The following is a 16125-nucleotide window of genomic DNA, read 5'->3' on the forward strand; positions in this document are numbered from 1 at the left end:
TTTCCGCCTTCTTGTGGACACACCGTGGAATAATAACCTCATTTTAACCGTCGCAATGTAAACTATCAACTACAACCGGATTTTAATTCATCATCGGAGCTATTTCACAGATTAACACCTATTTAACAGAAACACCATACATTAAATTTTACTGAAACGCTACTTTGCCGTAACAGTCACAATCAGCCCGTTATGAACCACAGAACCAGTCAAACGAACCCTGGTAGAACCCGAGTGGTTGGCGCGCTTTTCAGAACCGCTACTGCGCAATCCCGGCCTCCCTGGCGCTACTGCGCATGCGCAGCAGCGGTTTTTTATCGGATCAGGAAGTCCAGCTTTTTCTTTTGTTTGATGCGCCAACCAGCAGCTTTAATTGGAATAATTCAAAGCTCTGACTCCAACATGGACATCGAACCGTCCAGTTGGACCAAGATAATTAACGAAAGACAACAGGAAATATTACACCCACTGTCCAGACTGCATGCTTGCGGCTAGCATGAGCGAGTGAAACACCGGAAGTGTAGAAGGAAAGCTATGACCAGGAGCTGGCAGGCAGCTAATAAGCCTCCTCTGTATTCCTTCTTTAAAAAAAGAAAGTCAAGTGAAGCTGAAGAGCCATAAAACACTGACATTTAATAAGAATAGTAGAGCACATGCCCCTGGAAATAGCAGCATACTGGATTAGGGGGTGCAGAGATTCACACCTAACATCTAAGCCCCTTGACCATGTGCAGGAGCCGGAAATGAGCCTTAACGAGGTCCGGGCGACTCCTCATCAGCACATCAAAGCGGCTGAACAAAGACAGAAGCGATTACATGACTTAAGAGCTCAACAGCACAGCTACAATGTTGGGACCTGGTCTCTGTAAGGGCCGGAACAAGAAGGCTTCCAGCCCCACAGGAGGCCACAGCCAGTTCTATGAGATTCTGTGTAAAGAAATAAATGAATCAGGCACCACAATCGGCGGAAGCTGCATATGAGTGATGTGATCCCTGATACCTGGATCAGGCCACACACAGGGATCCCTCAGGACCAGGACCTGGTCACATCCAGCAAGCAAAGGCCCGACTCACAACTGCTCAACCCAGTGAAACGGGGGCAAACCCAAACCCAAGAGGTCGTCGTTCCTCTCTAGAGTGGCGCCTCCTCCAGCACGTAGACACGGACCCTCCTGCCAGCCGTGGCTGCCAGTGGGGAACAGTCAGGACATGCTCAGTTTGATAGTTTTCTGTTTCTGTCATGAGTCTCCATCAGAACCCAACATCCCAGTGACGCCCATCCCAGCGTGTTTGGGACGGACGCCACAGTCGGTGCCGGACCACTTTGGGATATGAGTCAACAATGGCTGGTAAACACATTAATACGCAGGTTTATGATAAAACGCAGCGTCTTTGTAATCAATTCTTGCACTTTACTGATAACAACAGTAGCATCTTCGTGTGGCAGTTTGAAAATAACTTTTCTGTTAAAAAGAATCTGAAATGAAGTCTGGCTTTGATGGGAAAACAACGTTTTTGGCTGCAACAAAAAAAGAAAAAAAATCTTTTCTTATCATTTAATTTTAGCTTTTACAAAATCTCACAATCACAAATTTTAACAAAGCTTTTCAAACATCTGTGTTATATTTATTGTCATTATTCAAATACAATCTTACATTGTTTTTTTTTTCTTGTACTAGTGGAAGCTCAGGAATCCTTGTACAGACGCAGGAGCTCTCATCCCTGGAGGAGGAGACGGCTCAGATGGATCCAGCTGTGGGCATCTGCTGGCGGTACCAGAACATCCTGAACCTGCAACAAAGCTCTGGTCGTCTCCTCTTGGCCACCAAATCAAGCCGCTCCTATCAAATATCACGACTCGGGGAGAAAAAGCTCCATCGTCTTCATTGGTGAAGTAGGAGGACATCTGAACATCTGTACAATCAGGACTTACGTCTGTTCTTCATCGTTATCCGTGAGCTGCTACTTGGAGAAAGGGTCGTTTTCTTCTCCTTCCTCAGAAGTTCAGCGCCGTGTGGGCGTGGCCTCTCCCCTCCCTGCCCCTCCCCCCTCCCCTGAAGCGCCTTCATCCTGGAGGAGGCGGGTGAGGATGCTGAGGAGTCGCTGATGGATCCCTCGGCTTTGTCCTCCCTCTGCTCCTCTGTCCTTCTGCATCTTCTCGTCCCCTTCTTCTGTTTCAGAACACTCCTGCACTGCTCGCTGAAGCTCCACCTGCAGACCAACAGGAGAATTTCAGTCCACAGGTGTAACCCTCCAAAAAAGAGGTGACAAAATTGTTCTTCTGTGAGGGGATAACCCCCCCCCACACCTGCAGAGGGAGCTTTGCTCTGGTGCCCAGGAGTGTGGGAGAAAACCATGGTCTGAAGATCTTCTCACAGATGACCTGAAGAAGAAAGAAAGGAGCCGATCAGAGGGAAGAACAAAGCAGCCTGGACGGATGAAGGTCAGGACAGACGAGACCATGATGGTGGCTGAATGTGCTGCTTCTCTGCTTCACTTCATGCTCTTCACGGTTCCTCTCAAATTAGCATCCACGATAGCAACGTTATACCATTAAAGTTCGTTCCTGTCGTCTGATATCATCACAATTTCTAAAGATTTCACTGCTTTTGGGTCATCCAGCATCTCCGTGGACCAGCCATTCGTTAAAAGGTTTCATTAATTGTGTGCTTCTATTCGCACAGTTAGCACATTAGCATCATGCTAACTGTAGCTAACAGCGAGGGAGCTAACAGCCTCTGGCTCTGACGGTCAGAAACCTTCAGAAGTGTGTTTGGGTTATGAAAATGCTTCACTGAAGTAGCGTCTCAATGCTAACGAGCTGCAGATGAAAGGTTGCTGAGATGCTTCCAGAACTGCCGGCGTCACCTGCAGGTTGCTGTTGTGGCGCCGAGGGTTGCACCGACGACTGGTCAGGTCACACCGGGACCAACAGTCAAAGAAGCTGCAGTCCTCATCACTGCTGCAGTTCTGGTCCAGGAGGTCCCTCATCTTCGGCTCAAAGAAGGCCATGTCCACGTCGATGGCGACCACCTGCAGGAAACCAGGATGGACCAGTGAGGATCATCTCTACCAGTTTGGGAGGATGGGTGAAGATGTGATCTAACATATTTGGGGGCTGGTTTCAGAGGATGCTTCAGGTTTCACGGACATGAATCCTCACCGTCAGGTCTTTCCTGATGGCGAAGTTCTCAGGTTTGATGTCACAGAGGTGGAGCTTGTGGGTGAAGTCATGGTCAAAGTGTGACACCATGTCCAGGAAGCTTAACGCGATGCGATGGACCATCTCTCTGGAGGTCCACCTGCCCAGAGGTTTGGGTTTGTCCTGTCCAGAGACACCCACCCCCTCCAGTGAGAAGATGTTCTGGTCCCAGGTGTGTCCAGCCGACAGGTACTCCACTGCATAGAAATGACCACAGGAACCCAAAACTTTGGCCACGTGGACACTGAGGTCCTGCAGAACCCTGGAGAACAACCAGAGGAGATGGAAAAGTGAGACTCACACGCACAACCAGAGAAAGACACGCACTCAGAAGACCCTCAGTAGGGGTCACATCTGTCCTCCAGATGTGTTCTCACCCTTTTTGACCATCTGACCCTCACATGGATGCGAGCCACACGTGTTTGTAGATATGACATCATCTTCTGCTGTTTCTTCCATGTGTTTCCAGATTACACTGGCCAGCAGGGCAGTGAACGCACCACGGGGTCTAAAGTATGGATGTGTGTGTGTGTGTGTGTGCGTGTGTGTGTGTGTATGTGCGTGTGTGCGTGTGTGTGTGTGTGCGTGCGTACCGGAGGAAGGTGTACTCCTCCTGCTGCAGCAGAGCCCACAGTGAGTCCAGCTCTGCTCTGGAGTAGGTCCTCTCATGGAGCTTCAGCTTGTTCCCCCACAGTCTGGCCAGAGAGCCATTGACTCCGCCTCCTTCTTCATCATCGTCACCTTCAGTCAGGCCCAGGGCGCTCCTCACCTGGACCCACGAGCAGGAGACATGTTAGGACTGGTTCACCTCCGAGGCTCCAGATCATGTGACCTACTTCCATAGTGGCGTAGAAAACCATGTCTAGCGGGGAGAGCTGCTCTGCTGCATCCTGCTGTGAGAGAAGACCACCAGAGAAGAAGAGTTACAGGAGTCTCACACACACACACACACACACACACACACACACACACACACACGGGAAAACAGCAACACAGAAATAAATACCGGGTAGTCCACCAGTCCCAGAGGCTCGTAGGAGGAGAAGTTCTCCAGTTTGGACTTCAGGATGATGGGAGTTCCTCGCCAACGCGCTTCGATCACCTTCTTCCCATTTTCGTAGTAGAGGCAGCGTTTGTACTCGACCAGGCTGAGGACACACAGGTCCTCACACATGTCGCCGGTCACAGAGCCCTCGCCGAACTCCAGACACTGCACACACACACACACACACACACACACACACACACATTAAGCATGAGGGTTGAGGATCAGTGTCATCCTGATCAGCGCTCATCCAGCTAATCCTGGAGATGCTCACATTCCAACAAAGGTCAGAGGCTGAGGAACATCTCAGCTCACCAGTTTCAGTTCTGTTCCCATTTAAAGACTCAGCTTCGTTTCACCTGTGGATCAGGACCACATCCCACTGGTGAGGCTGGGAACATCCTCCACGCTGAGTTTGGATCTTCACAGAAGAAGATGAGGTTTGGAGCGTCAAGTTTGGATCCCTTATGTTTTAGTTCCCTTTTGTAGTTTCAGGTGAGATGAATACATCTCAGCAGCTCCTGGTTCCACCTGATCCAGGTCCCCATTCACAGTGGTGCAGCCCTGGTTCTCCACCCAGTCCTGGTGAGGTTTTCTTGTTTTTAAAGGTTCCCTCAGACCTTTATTGAGCTCCACGTGTCCTTCTGGTGATGTTGAGAAGCAGGAACACGAGACCTCTTAAAAGCGTCTCTGGGGTTCTGCTGTCCCTGGTGCCCACCAGAGCTTCATCACAGGTGACAGGAGGTCAGAGGTCAAGTGCTTTAAAGTGCACGATGGCCACAATGTGGAGGAACTCAAGAATGTTCTGGGAGCTCTGGAACAATGACGTGTTGTGTAGGACTGGTGGGCTGAACGTGATGGCCTCGCGGTGACCTCTCCGCCTGCGAGTCCTGACTCAGAAGGTCTGTCCAAACCCTCTGCTCGGTCCTCTTGTGGACCACCGATTCTTCCTGTAATGATCCTGGGAACCAACTGGGACCAGGAACTCAGAGTTTTGGACGAACACACACGTCAGGTAAGTTGTTGGAATCAGGAAATGTTCTGTCACTTATTCCGGTCATGGGAAGCAAACGAGTGTATTTGTTTTGTGTGTCGCAGTTTTGTGCGTAGTTGTGTGTGTGTTTTGCTACACTTTATATTTTGGACATTATGAGTCTCCGGCTTCTGTTTCTGACTCTACCAAAGAATCCGCTGAGTCATGATTTCTCCGACCACAAAAGACCCAAAAGAAAAACACATTTCTTAGAGATCAATGAGATGTGTTCACATGCTAACGGTGTTCCAAGAGCTTTGGACCGCCTCATTATGAAGACCTGTCCCCCGTTGAGGAGGGATCCTGGTCCAATGGAACACCAACACAATCAGGTAGCAGCTCTTCTGAGCTCCAGATCATCATGAGTGATTTGAGCCCTCCAGGGTCAGTTCTCTGAAAACTGAGCCTGAAAGTGGCGCGGCTGCTAGCCTAGCTGTTAGCCTAGCCGCAGACGGCTGTTAGCCTAGCCGCAGGCGGCTGTTAGCCTAGCCGCAGTCTAACCAGCTTCTTCATGATTGAGTTGTTGATCCAACTGGCTGATTTTTTTTTCCATAAATAGGAAACATCTGATTCATAAGATTACTGATGAAAACAAGACTGTCGTTTAGATCAATTTAGACCTTAAACGTTTATCAATCTTCTAGGGGAGGAAGAGAATCCAGCTGAGCTTCACTCAGAACCTTGAACTTTGGTCTCTGCGGTCAGAACTTCTGCAGACCTCAGACACATCGAGGCTTCTTCTCGCTGTTTTCAGGTAAAGAAATAAACGTTTCATCGGCAGCTCTATTGAAACCTTCTCCTCTTTTTCACGACGAGGAACGCGAGAGGAACTCAGCTTGTGCCGCCTTCCACAAACATACGTGTCCTGTGTCAACACGGGGACGTCACGTGAAAGTGTCACGCGAGGCCCTCGAAGGTTCCCAGATGTTTATTTTTATCGCAGTCACTGTTGTCCAAAGATGGACGTCCTCCACGACCCCGAGACTCTGAAAACAACCGATTGTGAAGGACATCTGGTGTTTGTTGTCCTGCTGCTGAGCTCATGGACGCCAGCGCAGCTTCCTGTCCGCGTCCTTTTCCTTCCTACGGTCCGTTTGTGAGTGTTCAGGTGTTTGCAGAGGATCTCACTAATGCTGGAACATCAGTGGACTCCAGGCCCAGAGATGATTGGTTCCTTCTGTGCTGTCACAGTCAGGAAAGAACTCAGATATTTGAGCTGCATTCCCTCCTTTTCTGTTGGACAGAGGACAATAATCTCCAGTGGACTGAGAGTAACAACTGACGCAGGAACAGATGGAAAACATCTGCATCTGTTTTCCTTTAGCAGCTCCTTTTCCTCGCACTCTCTTTCCTGCTGGATCCACATGTGAGAAGCTGTCAGGACGTGTCTGATTAATCACTTTTACGGCGCGAAGCCGAACATCTCGCTGGAGTTTTGGCTGCTGACTGACGAGCCCGAAGGAGGAAGAGACAGATGGGCTCAGGTAACAGCAGCACCTGGAGCGCTGAAGACAAGCCTGGACCAGACCTGCTCCCAGTGAGCGCAGCATTAGTGGCGGAGCAGCATTAGCAGCATTAGCAGCATTTATCCTCCTGCATCTGTCCTGCATTAGCGCGCAGCTTCTGGAAACATTAGCCAGCATGTTACTGGAGACCTTCTCCAAACATTCAGACAACCGGAGGAAGTTCACTCAGATGTTTACTTAGAACTCATCTTCAGGCCTCAGAAGCTTCACGCCGCTCCGCCGTTTGATTCACCAGTTTGACCACACGTTCAGCCCTCATCATGCTAATGCTGGTCACCAGTGTAATGTGGCCCCGACGGGAGCCGGAGGCCTCAGGTGGACCTTCTACGGATGGACGAGCTACAAACTGCTTAAAAGCATCAACAGGCAGAACATGACTCAGGACAGTGAGGTGCTGAGTGATCGTGGATCTCCGGACTCACCAGCCGCTGCAGGATCCTTCTGGTCTTGTCGTCGCTGCAGTAGTCTGACAGGACTCTTCTTTGGACCAGGACCAGGCCGTTTAGGAACACCCAGGAGCTAAACCAGAGCAGAGCAAAGACCAGGGTCCCCTGGCGGGACCACATCCGGAGGCCCAGCCAGCGGAGCAGAGACGGTCCACCAGCACCTCGACCTCCATCTCCTCCACCCGGCAGTGGACCAGTGGAGAACATGGTCACGGCAGCAGCTGCTTTCAAGCCCTCAGAGAAAACACTCCCCCCCAAAAATTCTAAATAACCCCATAAATATTAGATGGAACATTCCAAGAACGTTTATTCAGGAGCACCTTCAAATCTCCCAGGATGCTCTGCAAAATTATGGAATCCAGGGTCCAATGTCCTCACTTTGGAGACAGGTGTTGCTCTTCTTCTGGAGCCTCAGGTAAAAGTCCAAGTAATTGTGGTTCCTTAATCCTGGATCGACTGGATCAGCCTCTCGTTGACCTCACACTGGAATCCAGAGGTTCCACTGGAATCCAGTGCTCCTTAACCCAGAGCAGCAGGAAGTTCACGCGCACGCACGTGTCGGTGTCAGAAGTGAAGTGACATCACGGCAACAGATCGAAGCTGTTGTCCTGGATCATCAACCAACGTCTTGAAGGACCTGAGGTTGTGTGAAGATAAAGAGTTTGGAGAGCAGCTTCAAGGTTCTCATGGAACAAACGTAGCTCCTCCATCAGAGCTTCAGGTCTAGAGGCTCGAACATCTCCCGGCTGCTTTGGCCGGTTCAAACATTTTTAGTTGTGAATGGAGGAATTTTAAGGATCTTGTCGTCCGTCTGGTTGTGTAATGGATGGAAGCAGCTTCTGCCCGGAGCATCTGCAGCTGCTCCACCTTCTTCCAGGAAACATGAGCCGACGCATGACGAACAGATTTGATCCATGCGGAGCCGCAGACGTTGCAGCGACTCGGGAGCGACCGAGCGGTCACGTAACGGTTACAATCGGGAGGGTTGGGATCATCCTGATGTTCAAACGTTATGGACCACGTAATCCACTGGGCTCTTCTGGATTCAGCTCTTCAGTTGAGGAGGCCTCATCATGTCCCTCAACAGGTCCAAACATCCACCTGATGCTGAGTTATTCATGAAGTTCCTCCAGAGGTCCAACAAAACCAGACCGTTGGTGCTCCACTCATCTAAAAGGGAAACATTAAGGATCAACTCTGGCAAAATCCCAGATTTCTAAATCTGTTTTAATCCTTTAAGATCAGGATTCAGTGATCAACGTTCTCGTCCTGTTGGTCCTTTCAGGGAATCGGAGAAAAACCCAGAGGAGTGGTGAGGAGGTGAGGACGAAGAATGTGGAGTCCAGACAGCAGAAGAACGCTGAAGCCACTGCTGGTCCAACTCGCTGATCCAAACATCTGAAATGTGGCAGCTGGAGAAGTTTCCTTCAGCTGGAAACACAGAATTTGGACGGAGAGGCAGCTGCTACAGACCAGCTTCCTGCTCCAACTGCTGCTGCCTCACTCCTGGAGAGGGAGAGGGAGAGAGAGAGTGTGTGTGTGTGTGTGTGTGTGTGTGCGTGTGTGTGTGTGTGTGTCACGCTCAGGCTTGTTAGTTCGGCCCCACTCCTTTTCCTGGCTCGCAGCTTCAGTCATCTGCCTGTTTTACTGTACCTCTCCCTCCTGCTCATTAGTCCTTCAGGTTCAGTCCGCACATGAAAAACAAGAACGTCCCTTCTGCCCCCCCCCCCCCCACCCCCACCCCCCCTTCCACCCACCCCCACCCCAGTCTGAGGCAGCTCCAGTGGAAACAGCTTGTGTCCTGGGGCTTGTGGGTAATTGCTGTGTTTCTGAAAGATGAAGCTCTTCAGAGTCCCGCTGAGGTCATGAGAGTTCGGGAATGAGACCTGTCTGAGGAAGACTGCGTCCAAACAGCCACTGTGACCACTAGAGGGCAGAACTCCTCCGCAGGAGGTCCACGCTGAAGCTCCCACACGTCCAAACACCTGATCTGACCTGATGTCATCGTTAATGACATCACCAAATGTCCGAGAGCCTTGAATTCACCCAAGAAAACGAGAGTAGACAGGTAAGGAGAGTTGTGAGTGTGGTTCCTGGACCAGGGGTGATAGAGAGCTCTGCACGAATCCTGGGAACTTCACAGCTTCTGTGTGGAAGAGCAGGAACGGTTCAACCTGTGAGCTGGAGACAACAGGTTCCCAGACATGAGGGCACCCAAGAATCCAAAGGTGGCGTCTCATGAGGGTGAGGAAGCCAGAAGATCAAGGGTCGTGAAGGACTGCCCACAGGTTCTGACCATTTCACGGTGACCTTCTCGTGTGTTCCTGCGTGTGTTCTTCATCTGTCTGTGCTTGTTTGGAACGTGAGAGGTCAGAGGTCAAAGAGGCTCTAAAAATGTTCCATTGGGCCATCGGGTGGAACTCAGGTGCCAGAGGTGGAGCAGGTTCTTCAGATTGGGAACCAGTTATGCTGATGCTGATGCTGATGGACATTTGAGAAATGGCAGCTAAAACCCTGCCCCCCCCCCTCACACACACACGTGCACACACCCACGCACGCGTGCACACACCCACACACACGTGCACTCATGTGGGTTTATCTGGATTTGTTCGCCCCTGGACCCCCGAGGTGACCCCGGTGCGCAGACCTGAGCTCAGCGTTTGTCTGCTGCTGCTGATCTTCTAATCCTGGACACAATCAGAACTGCTGGGACATCAGAACTCAGAGCAGCTGGAGGATCATCTGCTTGAGCTCCTGCAGCTAAACGCTAGTTAGCATCAACCCCACCAGCCCCGTTCAGAACCGTCACCAACCTCAAAGGATCTTAAGGAACAACAACCAGAAGAAGGAAACCTTGTTTTTATTATTATTTTATTTTTATATTGCTGGTCGTCAGCTGAGGATGAAGGACATCTGATCACTCGTTTATTGATGAATGACGTTTTGGGATCGATGTTGTCAGACTGCAGCTTGTGGAGAAACAAATTCAAACGTAGTTGGCGTTCGCACGTTTTTGCACATCTGCCCTGATGTGTTGGCGCTCCCATCAGTGGCGTCTTTACTCGGGGATCTCATCCTCCTCGTCCTCGAAGTTCTCCTCCCCGTCATTGGCCGTGGCGTCCTGGTACTGCTGGTACTCGGACACCAGGTCGTTCATGTTGCTCTCCGCCTCCGTGAACTCCATCTCGTCCATGCCCTCTCCGGTGAACCAGTGCAGGAACGCCTTCCTGCGGAACATGGCCGAGAACTGCTCCGAGATCCTCTTGAACAGCTCCTGGATGGCGGTGCTGTTGCCGATGAAGGTGGCGGCCATCTTGAGCCCGCGTGGAGCAATGTCGCAGACGGCTACCTTCACGTTGTTGGGGATCCACTCCACAAAGTAGCTGCTGTTCTTGTTCTGAATGTTCAGCATCTGCTCGTCCACCTCCTTCATGGACATGGGACCGCGGAAGACGGTGGCGACGGTCAGGTAGCGGCCGTGGCGAGGGTCGCAGGCCGCCATCATGTTCCTGGCATCAAACATCTGCTGGGTGAGCTCGGGAACGCTCAGAGCTCGGTACTGCTGACTCCCCCTCGCCGTCAGGGGAGCAAATCCCGGCATGAAGAAGTGGAGTCTTGGGAAAGGCACCATGTTGACCGCTAGCTTACGCAGGTCGGCGTTCAGCTGCCCGGGGAAGCGGAGGGAAGTCGTGACTCCGCTCATCGTGGCCGACACCAGGTGGTTCAGGTCGCCGTAGGTGGGCGTGGTCAGCTTCAGGGTGCGAAAGCAGATGTCGTAGAGAGCCTCGTTGTCGATGCAGTAGGTCTCATCGGTGTTTTCCACCAGCTGGTGCACTGACAGCGTGGCGTTGTAGGGCTCCACCACCGTGTCCGACACCTGAGGGACAGCCCAAGGTCAGAAAACAACCAGCAAGGTTCTCGGAACGCGTGGATAAATGCTGACTTGGATCCACGTCATGTGACTCCCGAGCTGCAGGAACGTGACGGTTGTAGTCAGCACAGACCTTTGGCGACGGCATGACGCTGAAGGTGTTCATGATGCGATCGGGGTACTCCTCCCGGATCTTGCTGATCAGCAGGGTGCCCATGCCCGAGCCGGTGCCCCCACCCAGGGAGTGAGTGAGCTGGAAGCCCTGGGGGGTTTCAGACATCATGAAGGTGCTGCACAGATGTTCTAGAGAGCTACGCGTTCTTCAGATATGTGAAAAGACGGCTCATAGGTCTTCTGCATCACAAACAAGACCATGTGTGTCATGTGACTGGAAACCCCGCCCCTGCTCATCACCCTGTCTTTAGCACAATGCTAACATTAGCGTTATTAGATACGCTTCTGTGGCTCCGCCCACTGGGTTTGAATCGACCAACTCACTTGGAGACAGTCGCAGTGCTCACACTCTTTCCTCACGATGTCCAGGACCGAGTCCACAAGCTCCGCCCCCTCCGTATAATGACCTTTGGCCCAGTTGTTCCCAGCGCCTGTCTGACCTGCAGACAACCAACCAGGAGAGCTTTGATGTTAGATCAAAGCAAAGACAAAGCGAGTTGGTGTCACTTCAGAACAAATGAATGATGTTGCCGGGGGTTACCGAAGATGAAGTTGTCGGGTCTGAACAGTTGTCCGAAGGCTCCCGAGCGCACGCTGTCCATGGTTCCTGGTTCCAGGTCCACCAGCACAGCCCGGGGGACGTATTTATGCGCTGCACAAACACAACACACTCAACGCGCTGGTCGATTCGGCTGAACGATTGTTTGTGTGGATCACGTGCTGGTCGGCGCGCCACCGTTGGACCTACAGGACGCCTGGTTGTAGTAAACGTTGATTCTGTCCAGCTGCAGCGAGGAGTCGCCCACGTACGTCCCCGCAGAGTCGATGCCGTGCTCATCGCTGATCACTTCCCAGAACTGGGCCCAAACAGGAAAACCCACTCATCATTTCAACCACCTCATCACTGGAATCTGCTGGGATCCACTCAACTGTGGATCTAACAGATCAACTGCTTGTTGGGAGTTCTGGAAAAATCTTTATTCATTCAGACAGAAAAAAACGGCTCTGTGGGCTAAAACAATGGCCGTGTGTGTGTGTGTGTGTGTGTGTGTGTGTGTGTGTGTGTGTTCTCACATTCCTTTAATGTGCTGATAGCGACTCTGAAGCTCCGCCCCCTCACGGCTGCTGTCTGATCCAGTTGACCGATTGTTATTTTATTTGTTTAATAATTTAATAATATTTGGATTATTAATTAAATGAGTTTTGCTGTGCACAAACACACATGCTCAGATACATTTTTAAATTTGCTTTATTTTGTCTCCTAACAGGGACGGGGGGGGGCAGCGGGGTCACCTTGGTACCTGCACGCTTTACACCTGAGGTCCACACACACTCCCCACAGGGACGGGATCTGAACCCACAGCTTAAATAAAACAATATTTTAGATCTCTTCTCCTTGAAAATGTATTAGATGAATGTTTAAAGAGTTTAGGAGTTGTTGTTTTAAAATAAAAACTACTAAAAACTAGAGGTGCCGGTAGTGGTACACCTGTGTTGGTCCCGCTGCCTGCAGGTGAGTTCCTAAATGTTCTACTGACGGACGCTGGGGGCTGCTGGCCTGTTGGCACCTCTGTAAACAGAACAACAACATCTCGTCGTTTCTGACCTTGGTTCCGATCTGGTTCCCGCACTGGCCCGCCTGGATGTGGACGATCTCCCGCATCTTCCTTCTCGTGTCAATGTTCTGCTCCTCGTCTGGGTGGCGGGAGCGCGCCGCCACCTTCATGCCCTGTCAAGCGCGCTCCCGTCACCACGCCCCGAGGGGGCGATATCTGTCCAATCAGAAAGTGATAAATGATCCGTCCACGTGCGACCCTCTAAATGATCAGCTGATCATCAGACTGACGTAATCGGTGATCGGTCACAGGTTTATCACTGCATCGATTTATTGGATCGATCTAATTCCTCACTTGTGAATAATATAATATTTAGTCAATGATTGGCAAAAACGTTACTGTTATTAATACACTATTTTAACGTACATATTACAATGACCACGGAGGAAGTCAAAGGACAGAAAAGTCGGGAGTGACTCGGACATTTGGGGGCCAATAAACGAAGTTTAGAGGTGGGGAACCGGTTTCAGACACCAGAACCCTGCTGCCATCTGCTGGGGCACCGGGAGATGGGTTCAAGCCCGGAACCATCTCTTCATTAAGTAGGCAAACACTACTTTAACTTCACTACGTTTCTTTAATATCCGTAGTTGGTTTCTCATCCGTGTTTTGGGGATAATAAATCCGATTGATGCTAAATTCCATTCAATGTCTGATGACACAAAACAGCAAACGGACTTTTCTCCCGTTCGTTTACCCCCGGAACGATCGACGCTCTCGTCTGTTTCTGACGGACCCTAAAAAGCGTCGGACTGACTCCAAGTGTTCCTTCACAAGTTTGATGTAGTAAACTTCCAAAATGAAATTTCGAGGCAAAATCGTGGATGTAGCGTGTCTGAATCACTTTACAAGTGAGTATTGTTCTTTCTTTGGTTAACGAGTCGGTTTAGCGCCTGGTTAATTAACCCGGTTTGGTTAGTTTGTTGTGTTTGAGCGGATTCGCTTTGCGTCGTTAGGAGTCATCAGCACCATCTCAAAACTGACCAAGAGCTGCATCCTGCGACTGACTCCGCAACATTTGTTCTTCGTTCTGTCGGGGAAAGTGACCAACGGAGGAGTCAGCATGTGGTGCGAGCTGTCGCAGGTGGGAGTCCTTGATCGATCGATCGATCGATCATCTGATGGCAGCAGCCATAAAGAATCCTGGAGATGCTCCTCATGATGGGGTCTCTTCCAGCTCACCTTCTCTTTGTTTCCCCTCAGGCCAACTTCTTTGATGAGTACCAAATGGAAGGTTTCTCTCCCGAGGACAATGAGATCTGCCTGGAGGTCACTCCTGAGAACTTGTCCAGAGCTCTGAAGACCACCCAGAATGCCAAAGCCGTCAAGGTCAAACTGACTAAGAAACACTGTCCCTGTCTGACCATCACTGCTGAGTTGGTGAGTGGAAACATCTAAGAGACACAGAAGCGTCATAACTGTGTGATAATGTGTCTGTAGAGTTGCTGAAGAGAAATCATGGTTCTGGAGGAAGTGAACATTTTTAACCATCAAAAACAGACGGAATGAAAACACAGACTAGGTCCTTCAGCAGCTTCGGCTCACTAAGTTATCGGGTCACTTGGCTCCTCTGATCAGACGCTGCAGCCAATTATTAATTAAGGCTCCTCCCGATTCTCCGTACGATTGAGGCGACGAGTCCCTCGGCCTGGAGATGAAGCCGAGAGAAATCTCACAGTACATTTTGAGCTACTACACAACTAATTAGTCCTGTTTGGAATTGTTAGTTCTATTTTAAAGCTGTTCGTTATAACAAGTTAATGGATCTGTAGCTAATAATACTCTTGGCAAATGTCGCTACTGGCGACGGAACCCGATCCGGTCTTGGTCCCTGACGGTCTCCTCCTCCCTGTTCTGTCCAGCCGACCCTGTCCAGCATCAGTCGGGTCGTCACCCACGACATTCCCGTTGAAGTCATCCCTCGCAGGCTGTGGCACGAGTTCAAAGAGCCCAGCGTGCCAGACTTCCACGTAGGTGACGATCGCCCCGTTTCTGCCGCCTCCCGCCGTGACTCACACGCTTTCTGCAGGTGAGCATCTACCTGCCTCCTCTGAAGACCATGAAGAACGTGGTGGACAAGATGAAGAACCTGTCCAACTTCCTGGTAGGATCCAAGTCCTCCGAACATCTTTGACCTGAAATCTGACCACTGCTCATCTGACTCTGTGTGTGTGTGTGTGTGTGTGTGTGTGTGTGTGTGTGTGTGTGTGTGTGTGTGTGTGTGTGTGTGTGTGTGTGTGTGTGAGATAATGGAGGCCAACCTGCGTGGAGAGATGAACCTGAAGATCGAGACGGACCTGGTTTCCGTCACCACTCACTTCAAAGACCTGGGGAACCCTCCGTGGGGTAAAACTCCGCCTCTAAAGAAATCGCCACATCAGTTTGGACCGATGCAGAACCTTCGTGTTCTTCCAGGAGACGACGCGTCCCAGGGTGGAGGCGCCGCCCGGCGCTGGGACCCAGAAGCCATGACGCAGGCCCGGGTGGACATCAGGAAGCTGCAGCAGTTCCTGATCGGCCAGCAGGTCAACCCCAGCAAGGCCATGTGCAGTAAGAGCAGCCGATCAATACTCATGAGGTCGCGTGTGAACGCAGCACGTTGGGTTTTGATAGTTCGGGATAGTTCCTCAGATAAAGACCCGATGTTCCTCTGTCCTCAGATATCGTCCACGACACGGTCGTCCATCTGATCCTGCTGCACGAAGACGTGTCGCTGCAGTATTTCATCCCCGCCGTGGCTTAAACTCTCCACGCGGTTGAACTTTGACCTCTGAGGCTGGATGATGTGAGAACGGACCAGGAACCTGTTGGTTCTCCCACACTAAGGACTCGGTGAGGTCCAGTCATCAGTGTGGACACGGACAGGAACTCTCTGGCCAAGACGTCTTCAGCCAGGAACTGGACGGTTCACTGGGTTAAAATGCTGTTTAGTTTGAGGTTGGTGGTTTATATTCACACATGAAGGAGGAAACAAGCTTAATTTCACTCATAATTCAGCGTTTTATAGATCAGGAGGATCTATGTCGCCGACGAATTTGCTAATTTTCTCCTTGTCAAGTTGGATTCAGCCAAGTTTGAGTGAGTTATTTCTAGTTATAGTAGGCGCGGCCTCGCCAAGTGTTTCTACTGCCCAGTATTATTGTGCACGTTCGTTCATCGTGCACGGATGCAGGTGGGTCATGGAGTCGACGTGGGTAATAAATTGTGAAATA

At 50.8% G+C, this 16125-nt stretch overlaps 3 protein-coding genes across 5 annotated transcripts in view; 1 reads left to right on the top strand and 2 right to left on the bottom strand.

Moving 5' to 3' along the window:
- Positions 1-1544: 1544 nt before the first annotated feature.
- On the bottom strand, positions 1545-8961 carry dipk1c (divergent protein kinase domain 1C). 3 transcript variants are annotated; one of them, XM_029842752.1, is made up of 8 exons: positions 7229-8961; positions 4209-4412; positions 4039-4092; positions 3796-3971; positions 3164-3464; positions 2869-3033; positions 2309-2383; positions 1545-2211 (listed from the first exon to the last, which is right to left on the bottom strand). In XM_029842752.1, exons 1-8 carry the CDS (start codon positions 7457-7459, stop codon positions 2005-2007), a joined length of 1413 nt encoding a protein of 470 aa, XP_029698612.1. In that variant the 5' UTR covers positions 7460-8961; the 3' UTR covers positions 1545-2004. The 3 variants fall into 3 exon arrangements, with proteins under 3 accessions (XP_029698612.1, XP_029698611.1, XP_029698613.1); XM_029842751.1 differs by having other exon boundaries at positions 4039-4095; positions 7229-8958; XM_029842753.1 differs by lacking the exon at positions 7229-8961 and adding an exon at positions 4563-5663 and having other exon boundaries at positions 4039-4095.
- A 1148-nt stretch (positions 8962-10109) lies between these two features.
- Positions 10110-13058, bottom strand: tubb6 (tubulin, beta 6 class V). The gene is made up of 6 exons (XM_003977946.3): positions 12904-13058; positions 12046-12154; positions 11839-11949; positions 11622-11737; positions 11257-11385; positions 10110-11129 (listed from the first exon to the last, which is right to left on the bottom strand). The coding sequence occupies exons 1-6, from the start codon at positions 13021-13023 to the stop codon at positions 10311-10313; spliced, it is 1404 nt and encodes a 467-aa protein (XP_003977995.2). The 5' UTR covers positions 13024-13058; the 3' UTR covers positions 10110-10310.
- Positions 13059-13638: 580 nt separating this feature from the next.
- The window catches only part of hus1 (HUS1 checkpoint clamp component), a 2491-nt gene continuing 4 nt past the window's right edge, over positions 13639-16125 (top strand). The window contains exons 1-8 of the mRNA XM_003977945.3: positions 13639-13764; positions 13870-13997; positions 14117-14293; positions 14776-14883; positions 14943-15017; positions 15160-15259; positions 15329-15463; positions 15574-16125. The exon at positions 15574-16125 is cut by the window's right edge and continues 4 nt beyond it. Coding sequence (XP_003977994.2) covers positions 13713-13764; positions 13870-13997; positions 14117-14293; positions 14776-14883; positions 14943-15017; positions 15160-15259; positions 15329-15463; positions 15574-15656 — 858 coding nt within the window. The 5' untranslated portion in view covers positions 13639-13712 and the 3' untranslated portion in view covers positions 15657-16125. The remainder of the gene's footprint in view (positions 13765-13869; positions 13998-14116; positions 14294-14775; positions 14884-14942; positions 15018-15159; positions 15260-15328; positions 15464-15573) is intronic.

The sequence above is a fragment of the Takifugu rubripes genome, chromosome 10 (assembly GCF_901000725.2).
Source record: "Takifugu rubripes chromosome 10, fTakRub1.2, whole genome shotgun sequence".
Classification (NCBI taxonomy): domain Eukaryota; kingdom Metazoa; phylum Chordata; class Actinopteri; order Tetraodontiformes; family Tetraodontidae; genus Takifugu; species Takifugu rubripes.

Bases quoted from the DNA above. Each gene is read 5' to 3' on its own strand.
- tubb6 (XM_003977946.3), bottom strand. From the start codon at position 13,023: ATGAAGGTGGCGGCGCGCTCCCGCCACCCAGACGAGGAGCAGAACATT. The intron at 11,738-11,838 runs GTAACCCCCGGC...GGTTGTCTGCAG, and splicing joins ACCCGACAACTTCATCTTCG to GTCAGACAGGCGCTGGGAAC. The intron at 11,130-11,256 runs GTCTGTGCTGAC...GCTGTCCCTCAG, and splicing joins GCGTCATGCCGTCGCCAAAG to GTGTCGGACACGGTGGTGGA.
- dipk1c (XM_029842751.1), bottom strand. From the start codon at position 7,459: ATGTTCTCCACTGGTCCACTGCCGGGTGGAGGAGATGGAGGTCGAGGT. The intron at 2,384-2,868 runs GTGACGCCGGCA...TTTCTTCTTCAG, and splicing joins GCCACAACAGCAACCTGCAG to GTCATCTGTGAGAAGATCTT. The intron at 2,212-2,308 runs GTGTGGGGGGGG...GTTGGTCTGCAG, and splicing joins GAGCAAAGCTCCCTCTGCAG to GTGGAGCTTCAGCGAGCAGT.